This window comes from Somniosus microcephalus, chromosome 27 (assembly GCF_052327205.1).
Source record: "Somniosus microcephalus isolate GS21.2 chromosome 27, FLI_Smic_1.0, whole genome shotgun sequence".
Lineage (NCBI taxonomy): Eukaryota > Metazoa > Chordata > Chondrichthyes > Squaliformes > Somniosidae > Somniosus > Somniosus microcephalus.
In genome coordinates, this window is record NC_141013.1 from 22,718,992 (window position 1) to 22,736,693 (window position 17,702).

The 17,702-nt window shown below is 41.4% G+C and overlaps 2 protein-coding genes across 4 annotated transcripts in view; one reads left to right on the forward strand and one right to left on the reverse strand.

Moving 5' to 3' along the window:
* galk2 (galactokinase 2) overlaps positions 1-8,415 on the reverse strand; it is a 120,113-nt gene extending 111,698 nt beyond the window's left edge. The window contains exon 1 of the mRNA XM_085968684.1: positions 8,003-8,415. Within this exon, the coding sequence (XP_085824810.1) occupies positions 8,003-8,058 (56 nt within the window). The 5' untranslated portion in view covers positions 8,059-8,415. The remainder of the gene's footprint in view (positions 1-8,002) is intronic.
* A 42-nt stretch (positions 8,416-8,457) lies between these two features.
* The window catches only part of cops2 (COP9 signalosome subunit 2), a 28,467-nt gene continuing 19,222 nt past the window's right edge, over positions 8,458-17,702 (forward strand). The window contains exons 1-4 of one of the 3 annotated variants that reach the window (XM_085968681.1): positions 8,458-8,626; positions 12,040-12,153; positions 16,190-16,267; positions 16,605-16,730. In XM_085968681.1, the coding sequence (XP_085824807.1) occupies positions 8,573-8,626; positions 12,040-12,153; positions 16,190-16,267; positions 16,605-16,730 (372 nt within the window). In that variant the 5' untranslated portion in view covers positions 8,458-8,572. The remainder of the gene's footprint in view (positions 8,627-12,039; positions 12,154-16,189; positions 16,268-16,604; positions 16,731-17,702) is intronic. The other 2 variants (XM_085968683.1, XM_085968682.1) reach the window with 2 other exon arrangements.

Sequence of the window (17,702 nt, forward strand, 5' to 3'; positions counted from 1 at the left end):
GGCAGCTTCTTTTAATTCTCAAAAGAAACCAGCAGTAAATTACTAGCTTTCTCTCTTTTTAGACTTTTTCCTTTAAATAAAGGAAAATAAATAAACGTGTGACACTTCAAATGCAACACACACATCTCAAAACCTTTATACGAGCAGACCTTGTGACATTGCTGTTGCAAGGGGTTGCAGGACATGGGAGGTGTGAACACTGCCACTGAAAGGATTTGAAAGGAAGTTTGAGCGAGATATGCTTAAAAGGCAATGAGGTGTTTCTGATTAGTTCCTGGAGAATAAACCTTGCCCATTGCAGGTAAATAAATGGGCTGACATTTGCAATCGGAGGCTTCCCGCGGACGGACGCCTCCGATCTACAAAATTTCTACGAAAGTACCTGGTAGCCCGGGAAGAATGGTGGCTTGCACTCCTGGGCCTCTCCGGGTCCGCGCGGGCAGAGCCCCACATGTCCCAGGGGCGCCGGCGGTTCGTAGGCGCTCCTGGGAGCATATGGGCCGGCCCAACCAATAAAAGAAGAGAATCCCCATTCATACTTTTGACAGGTCCGTATGTACAAAACTCTCAAAAGTATGAATGGGGATCACTTAAAAAATACACCAACACATTTTTTGTTAATTACATATTTAAAATGAATTAAAATGCCATTTAATTAAATATTTTAAATAAAAATGTAATTTTTTGAATTTTTTTTAATGTTTTTACGGGGCTAAAAATAAACTTCCCTTTTTGAAGAGTATTTTAATTTATAAATGAGTTATCAAATTTCATTTTTCTATTTTTTTAAACTCTTAAGCTGGTAAAAGCAGGCCTTACGTCAGCTTTTACCAGGCGTAAGAATTTGACAGGCATTCAGCAGGCGGAAGTTGTGCAAAAATGGCAACTCTCCACCCACAGAGGCCCTTTTCTTGGGCATACAGATGATCTGTCAAGAGAATTCTTGACAGATCGCAAGTGCTGGGTTTCAGCGCTTCGCATGCCTGAAACCGGCACTCACGCGGCTCCTACAAGTGCGTACGCACCCGTAGGTGTTGCAAAATCTGGCCCATGTTCTCCTCACGTGTTCTAGTTGCATATGGCACAGAGCGAGCAGGTCCTTAACCAGGATATCAAACAGCAGAATCTTACCTCTGTTCAAGATGCAAATGTTTATAGTGAAGTCCAAGAAATATATTTTTTTAAACTAACTTCTTCTTTACGAAATATCTCTGCAACAATACTTAATGCCATCTGCTTAACTAAACATGTTTTAAGTTCAGGACTTTTAACAGATGCTCATCCAAACTTGAATAATGGTACCGTTCTTCCCGTAGTTAGCACATCTTATATTAATTATTTTACTGCTGGTTGCATTTAAGTTCTCTATCAGAGGCATATGATCTCTGTGCAAAGGCAAATAAATTGTGATATGGGACAGCAAGCAAAGAAATTAGTTTCCAATTCATAATCCTTTAAATTTACCTTAAATAGGTTTTGACTGTATAAAAAAAATCTAAGCCCAATAAAACTAAAAAAAGTTTTGAAATGCTTTTTTATAAAAAAAAACCTTGACCAGGTTTGATATTACCATAGCTGTTGTGCTTTTGTTAATAGCTACACTTCCACGTTTTACAGTATATTCTTCCAATTTCTTATTGGCCTCCTTACACCATGAAACACCTACAGATGAGATCCTGGGCAAAGGGCTTGCTTCTACAACTGTGCCAATACTACTCTGAAACCAGCCATTAGAGGTGTAAGATAGCAAAATACTGCAGATGCTAGAAATCCAAAATAACAACAGAAAATGCTGGAAAAACTCAGCAGGTCAGGCAACATCCATGGAAAGAAATTTGAGTTGACGTTTCGGGTCGAAACCCTTTTTCAAAACTGGAAAGAAAAGAAAATAGATCGAAGGCAGGGCTGCGATCAAACAAAAGAAGTAAAAGAGACAATAAAAGGTATTCGAAACCAGACGAGATGGTAATAGGCCAGAGGAGACAAAAGTCAGCTGAGATTAGGTGTGAAGTGTACTGGCAGGTAAGATACAGCTGCCAGGTGGGAGAGAGAAACAAAAGGAAAGGGGGGGGGAAGGAAGACCCAAAACAAAGGGGTGGAAAAAATTATAAGTAAAAAAGTAATAGGGGCCGAGGTTATGATCTGAAATTGTTGAACTCGATATTGAGTCCGGAAGGCTGCAAAGTGCCTAATCGGAAGATGAGGTGCTGTTCCTTGCTTTTCATTAGAAGTGTAAACCTGGCCTAGGAATGATTCTCCAGACTTTTTCTCACTGTGGGGAAAAACATATGTTCAGTGCCATCCAAACAATGGCACAGCTAAGATAAGGCACAGTGTGTGTGGCATTGCAAGTGTGAATCCACATTCCACCCCTGGTGAGGTACATTGGTGCTCCATTACACTACATTATTATACTGCTGATCTTCAGTGAGTTCCACTGTATCAGCAAATTGGAACCATTTGAAACCAACTGGGGAGGGGCAGACATATGGTTTTGCGTAAGTATGTATCCAACGCTCTAATTTATCACCACTGTTAGCATTAATGATTTCAAAGTGAAGTATTGTATGGGTTAGGGCTGCAGTTAGCTGAAGGCAGTCTTGACCCAGTGGTAGCAATCTCACCTGAGTCAGAAGATTGTGGATTCAAGCTCGACTCCAGAGACTGGAGCACAGTACTGAGTACTGCACTGTTGAAGGTACCATTTTTCAGATGCGATATTACATTGAGATCCCAGCTGCCTCCTGAACGTGGAGACAAAGATCCAATGGCACTATAAGTGGTGGGGGTGTCCCAGCCAACATTTATTCCTCAACAAACACCACTAAAATAGTTTATCTGGTCATTTATTTGATTGCTGTTTGTGGGACTTTGCTGTGCACAAATTAGCTGCTGCTTTGCCCATATTACAACAGTTACTGCACTTCAAAAGTAATGCATTAGGATCTTCTGAGGACGTGAAAGACACTATATAAATACAAGTTCTTTCTTTATACTGTCCCTTTATCATTGATGCAGCTGTCCCTAGACATAAACGTAGCAGCATTTGACACTGTGTCGAGTATAACATTAGATGATAGGAAGCCAGGTTTAGTGGTCAAGTGGTCCATTGTAGCTTCTTGCCACTTTTTAAACTTGCTGCCTGTGGAGTCATTTCATATTGCCAGAAAGCAGACATTCCTACCTGCTTTCCCTTAAAATTAAAAAAAGTGCCACAGGAGCAAGCTTTGTACATGCATGTAATAAGCACTTACATGTTGTCAGTTCTGCAGGTTCTCCTCTCAGTGCAGTATAATTGCAGCTTTAGATGTACAATAACATTCTAATTGCTGGCCAACAATATGCCCTTACACTAAGCTCAAGAGGTTCACCATCCATACCAGTGTAATAATCTGATGGCCTCAGTCACTTCCAGTTATGGGCCAATTTGTGCTATAAACTAGGACCAATTAGGAACTGGATTAAGACCACTCTCCCCAGATAACTACATTTCTGGGGCCAGTGCCAAAGTACAATATTTCTTACGCCAGCTGTACAAGAACAATATGTTGGTTTTCCTTAGATTGTAGGGAAATAGTTTCCCGTTGTACTGGCTACCGGCACTTGCTGCTTTGTACTTTGTTAACTAGGCACTCCTCGCTCACACCAGTGCACATAACCAGAGCATTAGGAACCTTACAGCCATCGGAGAAGATACTCTAATAATTTAACCCAAAAGTAGAAAATGTTGCAAACACTCAGCAGGTCAGGCAGCATCCGTGGAAAGAACAGATGAATTAATGGTCTGGAATTCGCTGCAATGAGGATATTGGTGACGAGCATCGCAAGTTAGACTGTTGTGTTCCCCGATCCTCCAGTGGCGAATTCATGTCACAATTTGCTGGAAAAATAATGGCCCGGAATTTGCGGTCGGAGGCATACCACCGGAGTACTCCTGCAACCAGATAAAAAAATCCGCACCTACCTTCAGGCCTCAGAGACTTTGGGTCCTGGGCCTGCAGGCGTATGCCTGCATATAGGCCCATGGATCCCAGGGGTATAGGCCCATGGTTCGGAAGCGGCCCTGGGATCACGTGGGCCAGCTCCTCCAATCAGAAAGGAGGATTCCTAATATGTTTATGGGGATTCCATTTACGAACTGAATCCCCAACTGAATAAGCATATGAGGAATCCCCAAATAATTAAATAATTTATACAACTGGAATAAAAAATGTTCCCATTTTCAAATTTAATTAAAAGTCCCTTCAATAAAGCCCCTCCAAGTCACACACCAGCCTGACCTGGAAATATATCGCTGATCCTTCATCATCGCTGGGTCAAAATCCTAGAACTCCCTCCCTAACAGCACTGTGGGAGCACCTTCACCACACGGACTGCAGCGGTTCAAGAAGTCAGCTCACCACCACCTTCTCAAGGGCAACTAGGGATGGGCAATAAATGCTGGCCTTGCCAACGACGCCCAGATCCCATGAACGAATAGAAAAAAGCATATGCAATAAAAAAATTATACATTTTAATCCAGGCCAGAATTTACATATCCTAATTTTAAATGTTTGTGCATGATTTTTTATTTTATAAGGGTTTCGTGGGCATTTGCTTAACAGCAGTTGGGCAAATAGCCCAACTCTGCGACAGCGAAAGTGATTTTTGGGTCGGTGCGGTAGATCTGTCAAGGCAAACCTTGACCGATCGCAAGTTCCGGGTTTTCCCGCATGCGGAAACCCGGAACATGCGGGGCTTTTCTGATGGCATATGATGCACATCAGCAACGCAAAATCTGGCCCATTTAGAATACGCCATAGCGAACATAGCAGCGGATCAGAAGTGGTGTGGCCAATGTCTGATACACATCCAAGGTCCGGCAAAAAACGGAACAACAGGCTATTTAACAGGGACACGTTTAGGAGTAATGGCTCTGATCTGAGTATGTGGGGATCTATGGACAGAATGTCCAGGTCGGATTTAATTTTAATATTAAAACATCAGTCAGGGGAGAAAGAGAACATGTCTGGCTGTCAAAATACTTATTTTATTACTTAATTGAGGTTTAAGATTTCAATGAAGTTCTTAGAACAAGTCAGTAAAAATGTTACCCTCAGGCAACCTGCTGAGCGATTGACTAGTTTACTGATTCCGAGCCCCCCAGTACCATTCTGCAGTGGTCTAAGTGGCTGTGGCAATCACAGTGCTGTTAATTCAGCCACCGCTTGGGCTGATAAATAGCAAGTAACATTCGCTCTACACAAGTGCCAGGCAATGACCATCTCCCCTTGACATTCAGCATCATGACCATCCCCGAATCCCCAACCATTAACATCCTGGGGGTCGCCATTGACCAGCAAATCAACTGGACCAGCCACATAAATGCCGTGGCTATAAGAGCAGGTCAGAGGCTGGGTATTCGGCGGTGAGTGGTTAACCTCCTGACTCTACAAAGCATAAATCAGGGGCGTGATAGAATACCCTCATTTGCCTGGATGGACGTAGCTGCAACACTCAAGAAGCTTGACAACATCTAGTCCAGGGCAGTCCACTTGATCGCCCAGCCCATCCACTATCTTAAACATGTGTGTGCTATCTACAGGATGCACTGCGGCAACTCGCCAAGACTTCTTCGAAAGCACCTCCAACACCCAAAAGAACAAAGGCAGAAGGTCCATCACCTCCAAGTGACCCTACAAGTCTATACACCATCCCGACTTGGACATATATTGCTGCTCCTTCATCGTCACTGGGTCAAAATCCTGGAACTCCCTACCGAAGAGCACCATATGGACCGTAGTGGTTCAAGAAGGCAACTCAACACCACCTTCTCGAGGGCAATAAATACTGGGCTTGCCAGCAACGTCCATGCCTGAGATTTTTTTTTAAATCGCTATCTCACCATTGATTTTAATGGGGGACAGAGCCATGATAATTAACTGTTCAACTTTTTTGCCCAGGGTCACCATGGAGCAGCACAAAAGTCCCGGCAAGTTATGGTGTGGCATACGTAATGGCATGATGTCATCATTTCCTGGAAATTCTGCACCATGATAATGGTATAGCCATAGATGCGTTTCAGCAAGTTCAGGTCCAAACATCTCAGGCGTGGGCCCTTCCTTAAGAACACATTTAATCTGGGCTGAATTCAAGCCTTGGTCCTAGAGGTGAAAGGATAATCGACTATCCAACTCCCCGTGTGTCTTAAATGATTTAGTAGTGAAAACGTAGTTTCTGCTATTGTAAAGATTTTTTTCTCCCAAATTGGCCATTGGGTCTTTATCTGGTTTTTCGCCTCTCCCGGGAGATCACATGGGTTCGGGGGGATGCAGAGTGATAGAAGATTTGAGGTTAGGATCAGATCAGCCATGATCTTATTGAATGGTGGAGCAGGCTCGAGGGGCCGATTGGCCTACTCCTGCTCCTATTTCTTATGTTCTTATGTACTCTGTTGGTTTTTGTACCAAATATTTATATTTTTCTTATAGTTATTTAAGCTCGCCCACTTAATTTTGAACTTGAAGTATTGTCATCCATGTCACTGTCAAAATTCTTCTTTAAAGTTTGACGTATCAAGCACTCCTACGGTTGAGCTCAGTTCATTTTCCCCTCCACGTTATAGGGATTAACGCATTAAAACAAATGTAACACAAAAGAGGCGAATGGAGTATTATTTATCGAGTGCATCCTTCCCTTTTTCGCACCTATAATAACTAAGCGCATTGAATAGCCACGAGAAGCGGGAGTTCTGAAGAATATCCATTTTCAACAGGACATTTTGAATTAAGCCTGACCATCACTTCAAGTCCAAGGTCGTGCTTTACGATCAAGCGGAAACCCCTGTACATTTACGGATGCGCCTCTACCGGCCAGCGTGAAGACTTGCGCTGGCTACTCTGCTTGACTCTTGTGCCCATTCGCCCTGAAAACATGTTGACTGTGTGCAAGAGGAAGGATCATGACGAAACTGTAAACAGTGTAAATGGGTTAGGCTTGTCCCGTGACAGCTCATGCGCATTCCCGTGACAGATATCCAATTTTCGTATTAGAAATCCTGATTAACAGTTGAAAACTATGATGCATTTAAGTGGCTGGTTAAGATTAGTTTATGTCCAACAACGAAACGTATGCGGTCCATCAAATAAACCCCACCTGGTATGCTTCATGTAAAATAAACTGATCAAAGGGACTGAATTAACCCGATTACCGTGACCGCCTGAAATATTTTTTGTCTAACTTTAAAAACTTGTTACTGTCGATTTAAAAGCGGCAACTGATCACGTCCTGTAAAGCCTCAGATTGTTGACAGCCTCCTGTGAAAGACAAGAATAAGCTCAATGCAGAGGGACAGTTTGACATTTACTGGGGGCTCCAGTTTTAGATTAAGGAAAGAATGAAATTGAAGTGACCTCCACTGCGTGAAAGAAAAAAAAAGATTTGCATTTATAGAGCACTTTCACAACCACCGGAGGTCCCAAAAGAGCTTTATAGCCAATGAAGTACTTTTGAAGTGTAGTCACTGTTGTAATGTAGGAAACGCAGCAGCCAATTTGCGCACAAAAAGCAATGTGATATTGACCAGATAATCTGGTTTTTTTCTTATATTGGCCAGGACATCGGGAATAACTCCCCTGCTCTTCTTCCATATAGTGCCATGGGATCTTTTACATCTACCCGAGAGAGCAGACAAGACCTCGGTTTAATGTCTCATCTGAAAGACGGCACCTCCGACAGTGCAGCACTCCCTCAGCACTGCACTGGAGCGTCAGCCCAGATTTGTGTGCTCAAGTCTCTGGAGCAGGACTTGAACCCACAACCTTCAGACTCAAGAGGTTAGGAACATGAGCAGGCCATTCAGCCCCTCGAGCCTGTTCCACCATTCAATGAGATCATGGCTGTGTGCTACCCACTGAGCTAAGTTTGATTTTTTTTTAAAGCTGAAATGATCAGTCCACCCCGGAAGCTCTGGATCTATTACTAAACACCGAGCATCGGTAAAACTACGGCAAGGGCCTGCTACCTTCCACTCTCTGACACCTGTACCGGCTCCTGCGGCGGGGTTGCACCATCCGCCATTCTTCCTCAAGCGTAGATTTCAATAGGGAAAAAAATCCTTTTCACGGGCTGCCTCTTTCGGCTGGGAATAACCAGACCACCGAGCATTAGTTCCGCCCATCACGGATATCCTGCTAACCAGTTGCCGGCAGTCCCTGAATAACCGCGCGCCCATTCACCGAGGGGGAAACCTGGCTCGTTAACTCTCAACAGGACAAGTTGGGAAGGGGGAGGAATAATTTGAAACAAACGCGTCCATTGCAATAAAGTGATATAAAGTTCAAGGGGCGAATGATGTCTTATTCGCAGCTTTTTCTTTCCCTCCAGCGCCTTCGCAACCAGAAATGCCGCACGTGATCTCGCCCCTTCCGCTCGGTTGCTAGGGCGTGTGTCACAGCCAATAACCTCCCCCGTCCGCTCGGTTGCTAGGGCGTATGTCACAGCCAATAGCTTCCCCCGTCCGCGCAAGGGTCCAAATTGGAAACCGTGCGGCATTGTGGGAAACGTACACACACAAAAAAAAACTACTTCCAAGATGTCTGACATGGAGGATGACTTTATGTGCGATGATGAGGAAGACTATGACTTGGTATGGGCTCTAACTTTGCGATTTTTCAGATGGAATCGGCCTTTTTTTTTTTAATTGCGTTTCTTCGCTAGCTGCTGCCTATCGTTGTTAGTGGGATTTAGGTGTGGTTTAGGCCGGCGTCTCTCTCCTGGAGCAGGGGCATTGACTGCTGTGTGTGACCGATCTGTCGCTCCCCAGCCTCAGTTCTCAGAAGCGGGATTTCCGTACGGACTGAAACCCCACTCGTTTTATAAGGATTATTATTTATTTTTTTTAAACCATTACATTCCGGGTTGTATTTTAGATGATAAATCCAGGATATCTGGTAACCTAGCGAGGCGGGCCTAGTCTACTTGGTCAGGCCGAAACAGATTGGGCCTGTTCTCACTCCAGAGACCTAACACTTACAAATCATCCTGCTGTGTCTATTATCCAAGTCCTATTAAAGATTGACCAAAAGTAATATTTTTCCAATTATGTAGTCCCTAGTACGAACATTGAGGTTCTCTAAACGTGAGATGGTTTAGGGATTCATAGTGTGCCTTAATATAGTTTGTTAACACAGTGCAATAATCTCTGAACCCTGATACGTGAATTGTGACCTTAATCAAGTGAATAATTGTATTACTATTGATAATATTGGAATGAAACTAGTTATCTGCGCTGTATATAGTGTTAAGTGTTTGGTTGTATTTGATATTTTTGTTCGTGTGTGTGTGTGTGTGTGTATATATTATATATGTATGTGCACGTGTGTGTGTATATATGAGCATTCTTTTGAAAGTAAAATTAAGTACAGTTAGAGCATTCTTTTGAAAGTAAAATTAAGCACAGTTATAAAGCACTTGCCCCTGAACTACAAATGCATATATAATTTTAATTAAATCAAGTGCTGTAAAGTATTGAATTGATCTTTTTAGAACAATTTTAGAAATTATAGTGGTTGGAAGGATTCAGTACATCTGTTTCTATTTGTTTTATGTAAAAATAATATGGGTCTGAATATAGTTGGAACCACAGCTAATACCATTTTCAGTGTTGTCACTAGACTTTAGGGAAATGTACTGAACCAAGTATTGTGTAAATTGTTAATTAACTTGAATTGCTTCCAATGCTACAGCCACAATGACAGCCATGTAACCATTAATATTTCACCCTCGTGTTATATAGCTCAAAATGCTCTCCAAACACAATCCAAGTTTGGAAGGACATAATCTGTAATTGGATGATTTTCACAGTTCAAGTAGATATAGAATGAGTACTACTTCATACATCCTCTATTAAGCTCTACTGAATCTTAATGACAATATTGGTAAATATTTCTAATTGTGTGACCTGTCTGTTTACTTTCAAACCTAATCTGCCTGTTCTGAATGGTGTGCAGCTGTGATGAATAATTTACTGAAGCAGTAGTTTACAATACTTTGGAAAATGTATCACCTGGGATCATTTTAAAAGGCAAACATGTCTATATTAACCAGGCAGTTATGTTTTGAGAGTTAATCTATTGATTGAATCATAGAATAGTACATTGACGCAATGGGCCGAAGGGCCTCTTTCTGTGCTGTATAACTCTGACTACAGCACAGAAGGAGGCCATTGGGCCCATCAGGTCTGCCGACTCTTTTGACGAGCAATCCATTTAGTCCCACTCCCCCACTAGTGATCACTGTTTTTAAATGGCCTTTTCTTTTTTTAAGCTGCATTGATTTTTCATTTTATGACATAAATTGTGGGGAATCACAGCTGCCATATTTTGAATCGCAATATAAAAGTTTGCCAGTAGTGTGTACTGATGCAGTAAGCGTTACCACGGTGTACTTTTATGGCTTTGGGACCCCTCCCAAACCTAACAAGTAAGTGATACACAATTCAGATGAATCAAATACTTATTTCAAATTTGGTAACCATGTATTGACCTAGCTGAAGCACTCCAGATATTGAGTTTGAGTTTGCTACATGTGTCTGTATAACTAATACTCATTTGTCACTGAGGTACTATTAATGCTTTGGTTGCATAATGGCCCTTAGTGTCAAAGCCTGTGTGTTTCTTCACTCTAAAGATGGGGCAGGTAATAGAAGGTTCAAATTTTGTGTCTCTTTGACCAAGCTTTTGGTCATCTGCCCTAATATCTTTTGTCTTATAACACTCCTGTAAAGTGCCTTGGGGTGTGTTACTACATTAAAGGTGTTCTCTCTCTCTCTCTCTCTCTCTCTCTCTCTCTCTCTTTTTCTCTCTCTCTCTCTCTCTCTCTCTCTTTCCCTCTCTCTCTCTCTCTCTCTCTCTCTCTCTTTCCCTCCCCCCCCTTGTATTTGAAATATCTAGGATAGAAGATAATGAATGTGTTCTAGTTGTTACTACTTAATGTTGCAAGTAATATCACATGCAGCTTTTGGTCTACAGTAATGGGTAATCTGACTAATGGGTGAAATTGTTGGTTATATAGATTGTTATAGAATAACAATAATAATGCATGTTCAAGCTATATTACTGTCTTAGTAATTGAAATTCTGAAGTGTACAAATATTTTACATACAAGTTATGTCATAATATTGATAATCTTCATGCAAATATTTTTAAAGACACAGTTACACTCTCAATTGATCGTTGCTAATCATTTTAAAGCTGTTAAAGAAGAAATCTCCGCAGGAGAAGTCCTATCAAGTTCTGTTACAAAGAGTTATCATTAATGTCCTTTTGTCTGTTTTTCAGTTGGTTTGAATATTTGTTTGCTTAGTGGTTGACAATAGTATCATCAGGGGGATCGCTGAGGAGAGGTTAATGGATGGACAGTGTGAGGAAGCTGAATTACCAGTAATCATTAATCCAGGAAGGTTCTGTAATCTTGTTCATTCAGCTCCTAGAGTCATCAATTCAATACCTCTTTCTCGCTAGTATCCCTGAAGTCAATTTGAACTTACTTTTTTTTTGAGTATATGTACAAATAGCAACTTTTTTGAATGTTGGGGGAGGGCACTATTGATTATAGCATCAACCATCATATAGGACCATCAAAGTTATTAGCAAATTATTTTTTTTTTTTTTAATTCATTCGCTGAATGTGGACATCGCTGGCAAGGCTAGCATTTATTGCCCATCCCTAATTGCCCTTGAGAAGGTGGTGGTGAGCCGCCTTCTTGAATGGCTGCAGTCCGTGTGGTGGAAGTATTCCCACAGTAGGGAGTTCCAGGATTTTGACCCAGCGACAATGAAGGAAAGGTGATATATTTCCAAGTCAGGATGGTGTGTGACCTTGGGGGTTAACTTGCAGGTGATGGTGTTCCCATGCGCTTGCTGCCCTTGTCTTTCTAGGTGGTAGAGGTCGTGGGTTTGGGAGGTGCCGTCGAAGGAGCCTTGGCTTCAGCTGTGACTCAGTAAATTTTCTATTGTTTGGTTACGGATTATATCAACCATTTTTTGTTTTAATCTACAGGAATATTCTGAAGATAGTAACTCTGAGCCGAATGTGGATTTGGAAAATCAGTACTACAATTCCAAAGCATTGAAGGAGGATGATCCTAAAGCAGCGCTTAGCAGCTTCCAAAAGGTTCTGTATTCCGTTTTATCTACTGGAATACATAGTGATATATGAGAAGACGTGCACATTTCATTCATAGCTTTTTTTATCAAACTCTGAGGATGACCTTTTTATGTACCTACTGAAATAATCTGGTTCCTTTAGACTATAATCATAGAATGTTACAGTGCAGAAATTAATTATTCAGGCCATTAAATCTGCTCTGGTCTTTTTCTCTGCATGAGCCACCTGGTTTAATCCTAGTCACTGCTCGCTTCCCATGCCCTTTAATATTCCTCTTTTTTGAACAACTATCTAATTCCCTTTAAAAGAATTTATGGACTCTGTTTCAACAACAGTTTATGGCAGATAGTTCCACATTGTAACCACATTTTTGCTAACATTCTTTTAATTCCTTTTGTGATTATCTTGAATTTGTGTCCTCACATTACCATTTTACTGACCAGCGGACACAATCTATCATTATTTAGTTTATCGTAACCCTCCATAATCTTGAAACCCTTTATCAGGTCACTCCTTAACTTTGTTTGCTCTAGTGAAAAAAGCCCTAACTTCTCAACCCTGCTAACATCCTTATGAATCCAAGCTGAATTTTTTTGATTGTTTTTATGGCCTTCATATAATGTGGTGCCCAAAATTTGCACAGTATTCTAAGTACAGCTCAGCTAATTTTTTGTACAAATACAATGTTACCTCCTTTTGTATTCTGTCTCCAGATACAAAACCAAGTATTCTGTTTTCCATTTTTTAATGGCCTTATCTACTTGTCCTGACACCTTTTTTAATGACCTATGTATCTGCCTGCCAAGGTCCCTCCTAATCCATTGAAAATGTTACCATTTATTGTGTATTTCCTTTTCCTATCCTTTTTCTACATTAAACTGCATCTATCACCTATCTGTCCATCCTGCTGATCTATCCATGTGCTCCTGCGGTCTTTCACAGTCCTCGTCATGGCTGTCATACGTCCTCCCCCGATTTGGTGTTATTTAGTATCTCTGTCATTCCCCCACGCTCCACTAAAAATTTTCTTCTGAGACTCATAGTCAAATAAGTGGGAGTTGGAGTTATATTCTACTTGGCTTCAAGCAGTATAGAACAGTCTAACTTTTTATATCTATTTTGCTACTCTTAATTTACACATTTTAACAGGGTCAATGCCAATTAACAAAAAAACCGATGGAGACAACACAATTGGCAGTCCAAAATATAATTTAGTAACTTAAGTAGGATTATCTTAATATCCTTGTTGGCTTGCTTCTCCAGTCGTTTTTGCTCATTTTGCTAGATTTGTGGTTTGTAATTTATGATCAACCAGTTTCAAATTCGGTTAGAGGTTTGTTCTAGATTTGGTTGTGGTCTAATTCAAGGAAACTGTTGTTTAGAATATTAGCATGGTACTTGTCTTTCAGACTAATTTATAATTCTCTTCAGATCCAAGAGTTTTGTTCACGACTCTCAAATCTGAAGTTTTTTTTTTAATGAAGATGTGTAATTGCAGTTTCTTCTGTTGAAGATTTTTTTTAAATCCTTCCCTCTTCCATAAAGTTCATGAGATTCATCTTATCCTGAATTTTTACTTGTCATCAGCAATTTTCTTAAAATGCATTGAGAACAATCTGCAGGTTGCTAAGTCAAGTAAAAGCTGATTGGCTTTAAATAACTCTGGATGAAGCTGTTGCTTAGTAATTACTTAGTAAAAACTTTGGGGGGGAAATTCAGTTGTTTGCACCTCCCGTTAGCGCCTTAAGAGGGCGCTAGTGGGGCACAAAGCAACTAGCGCCCGGGCGTGGCGATGTTTGCGCCACTCGCGAAATTAACTAGACATTTTGCGACGGCGCTAAACACTACCGCCACGATCTCCTGCGCCGGCAGATCGTGACGTCAGTCGAGTTCGCAACACCCCGGTAGCGCCCAGGACCGGATATTGAGTGGCGCCCCTTGCCTTGCCGCCTGCCGCTAGCAACGACTGGTTGAGGGGAGCGCTTTGCAGTCAGGAAGGGACTGGGGGAGCGCTGTTTAAAGGCGACCGCTTCCTGCCTTTTTTTGTTGGTGACATTTTTGCACCATGCATTTTGAGAGAGAGAGACTCTCTTCTGGAGAGATTCAACACTGTGAAGGAGTTTTGCATACTGAGCAGCACTTTGCAGGTTCATTTTGATTTGCCCTTGTATCTATTTAGAAGAGACTGTGGGGGCTGCATTCTGAGCTCTTTTCCCTGGGTGTCTCCATTGTTCTTTCCAGCAGATTTGATGTACAGGTCTCTCCAGGCCGAGATTCAAGGCTGCAATGAGCAGGATGTGGATGGAGTGCAAAATCAACCCTCCCCTTTTAAGATAAAAACAAAAAATGCTGGAGAAACTCAGCAGGTCAAGCAGCATCTGTGAAGAGAGAAACAGAGTTAACGTTTTAGGTCGATGACCTTTCGTCAGAACTCCCCTTTAAGAACTGGCCGGTGCCAGTGAGTCTGTGTTCCATTGCTGACTGACATCACATGAGCTTCGCCAGCACTCTGAGGTAGCGCCTCACTCCTCGGCCTTTGCGCCTTAAGACAGGTGTGAAGCGTCTGATTTAGCGCTCCAATCACGTCCAGGGGCGATAAAAGCCAAGTTTGCCATCGGAAGCGATAATTAGCGCCAGGCGCTAAACTTTGCGCACGGCCGCTAATGGCGCCCCAAACAGGGCGATACCGAATTTTTCCCCCTTTGGATTTCAGCTGACAAGGTGCTTGCTTGACTCCTCAGTAGTGGTTAAATGTGTTGTAACTGGTTGAAGTGTAGCAAAGTTATTTTATAACTTAGTTTTTTAAAAATGTCTTTGTCCTTTTGTGGTATCAAAGTTCTGTGAATGAATAGATATTGCAAGAAACCTCCCAAAACACTGATGTTCATCTTACATGCACAGCAAATGCTATCTGCTTTGGTTTAATACCTTTTACAGCTTAAAATGTAATTTGTTTCCAATAATTAAAAACTGCATTTCATTACAAATAGTAGTGCAAAAATCAAGTGCTTGCAAAATACAAAGAACCTCCACAAATCACCATCTAAACCTGCCTAGCTTAGGAGATATATCCCAATGTTCATCTTTCATCAGAAAATAATCACCGTTAACAGCTGAGTTGTCTAGGCTGTATCATTGTTAACAAGATTGAGACATGGTATCATACGGTACATTCACACTTGGTGTTGTGTTGGTGCAAAGCAGTTCTAGTGTAAAAGCAGCCAGAATCTGGACTTGGGGCCTGACCTGACCATGGAGCGAAGTGGAGGGAGCCTCACGCCACTTCGGGCCATGATGCCTGATTTGCATTATAACAGTTCAGCGTCAGTGGAGGGCCACAATTGTTTCATGCCAGTGCTAAACCTGTAATGCAATTGCACCCATCGTCCCAATGAAAGGAGATTACAGAGAAAGTAGCATATTCAACATTTTGTACATGTGAACACTTAATTCACCATGGCTGCACGCTGCAATTCCCATATTTCAGAGCACAGGCTACTACAGGAAACTTTGTTATCCGGAGGCTAAATGTCCGGCAAGCTCGAGCCACCGGCAAAAATCAGGAGCCATTTCGTTAGGTTTTTTTTCTTTTTGTTGCTTTTTTTCTCAACAGTCAAGCTCTGCAAGGTCTCGCTGAAGCTAAGCTACAGAGACGCTTGCAAGATACGGCCGACTGTTTAGAAGCTGTGGGTTTGTTGCCAGATACGGAGCTCAAAATCTCCGTATGTTTCAACATTAGCGCTGGTTTGTCCGGCAGTTTTGATGGGAACGGCAACAGCTCGGTCCCGTCGGTGCCGGATAGCACAAAGTTTCCTGTATTAAACATTTTGAACATTCAGCTGCACATTTTCTTGGAGATGAAAACAACTCGGGTACAAATCCCCTCTTAAAATAATACATTAAAACAACACATTAAAACAACTGTTAATTTTCTAGTTCAAGTAATTTTGAACTGTAATAATTAAGGAACAACAATTTAAGGAATAAATGGCTATCTTTGACAAATGTATGAAATCTAAATATTTAAAACTTTTTTTCACAGGTATTGGAGCTGGAAGGCGAAAAGGGAGAATGGGGATTTAAAGCACTCAAACAGATGATTAAAATCAACTTTAAGCTGGTAAGAACACACATAGTTTGTAATGTTGTGTAGACCTCAGTAGAAACTCCCTGCAATCATACCAATTGTATATGTATTTTAAAAACAAAAACATTTCTCTCTGAATATCAAGGTGGTAAAATAATGATAGATGCACTCACTAAATTATTTGTTACTGTTCTTTCGGTTAAAAAAAACTCTTCTCCAAAGTTTTTGAGCTTAATCTAGTTCTTTAGTGACCTGTTTTCTTGTGTATGTTTGACTGCTAAATTCTAAAAGATTCCACATAATGTCTTAAGTATAAAAGTGATGTTCAATTAAAGACACAAATAGAAGATAATTGAGGCTTGTCCCACAGGGTAACTATCCAGAAATGATGAACAGATATAAGCAGCTGCTAACGTACATCCGGAGTGCAGTCACAAGGAATTATTCAGAAAAATCCATCAACTCCATCCTTGATTATATATCCACCTCTAAACAGGTATGCATTTAAAACTGATCTGGTAGAACTTTCTTATTGGGTGTTGACGTTTAACATATCGTTTCATAATATTTTATTGAAGCCATGCGCTGCCATAATTGTGGAGGAGGGAGAAATCTTGAAAAATCAACAGATTTAAATATTATGCTGCTTATCAAATACAAATTTTAAATCCGTTCTCCTTTCAAGCAATGAATGAAAATTTAAACATTCACAAATGCACTCACCGTGTTTTTACATTGGGTCTGTAAGACTGGCAGTTAATTTGTGGATGAATCGGTATGGCTAGACAATGAGAAACGGAGAATGGCCAAAATGTGAAGTTATCTGAGACGAGGAGAACAAGCTTGTAGGATTCCCCATATATGATTTACACAATCTACATAAACTATCAAATAAAGGGGTTAAACCCAGAAATCAACAACTTGCGGTTAAAAGTGCCTTTCATATATTTAAAAAAAAAAAAAAAAAAATCCCAAGGCACTTCACAGAAGCATAATCAGACAAAAAAGTTAACGCCAAGCAGGTAGGTGACAAGGGAGGCGAGGAAGTGGAGAGGCGAGGGGTTAGGGCCCAGATGGTTGAAGGTATGGCCACTAATGGTGGGTTGAAAGGAGTCGGCAACGCACAAGCGATCTGGAGGAATGCAGGGTTCTCAAAGGATTGTAGGGCTGGAGAAGGTTGCAGAGTTAGGGAGGGACAAGGCCATGAGGGATCTAAACACAAAAGGATGAGAATTTTAATTGGGAGGCTTTGGCAGTTGGGGGGGCTGGTGTCTGGGAGCCAAGATAGATCAGCAAACACAAGGGTGATTGCTGAGAGGGACTTGGTGTGGAATAGGATAAAGGAAGCAATGTTTTGGATATGCTGAAGTTTATGGAGGATGGGAGGCTAGCCAGGAGAGCATTGGAATAGTCGAGTCTGGAGGTAATAAAAGCGTGGATGAGGGTTTCAGCAGCAGGTGGGCTGACG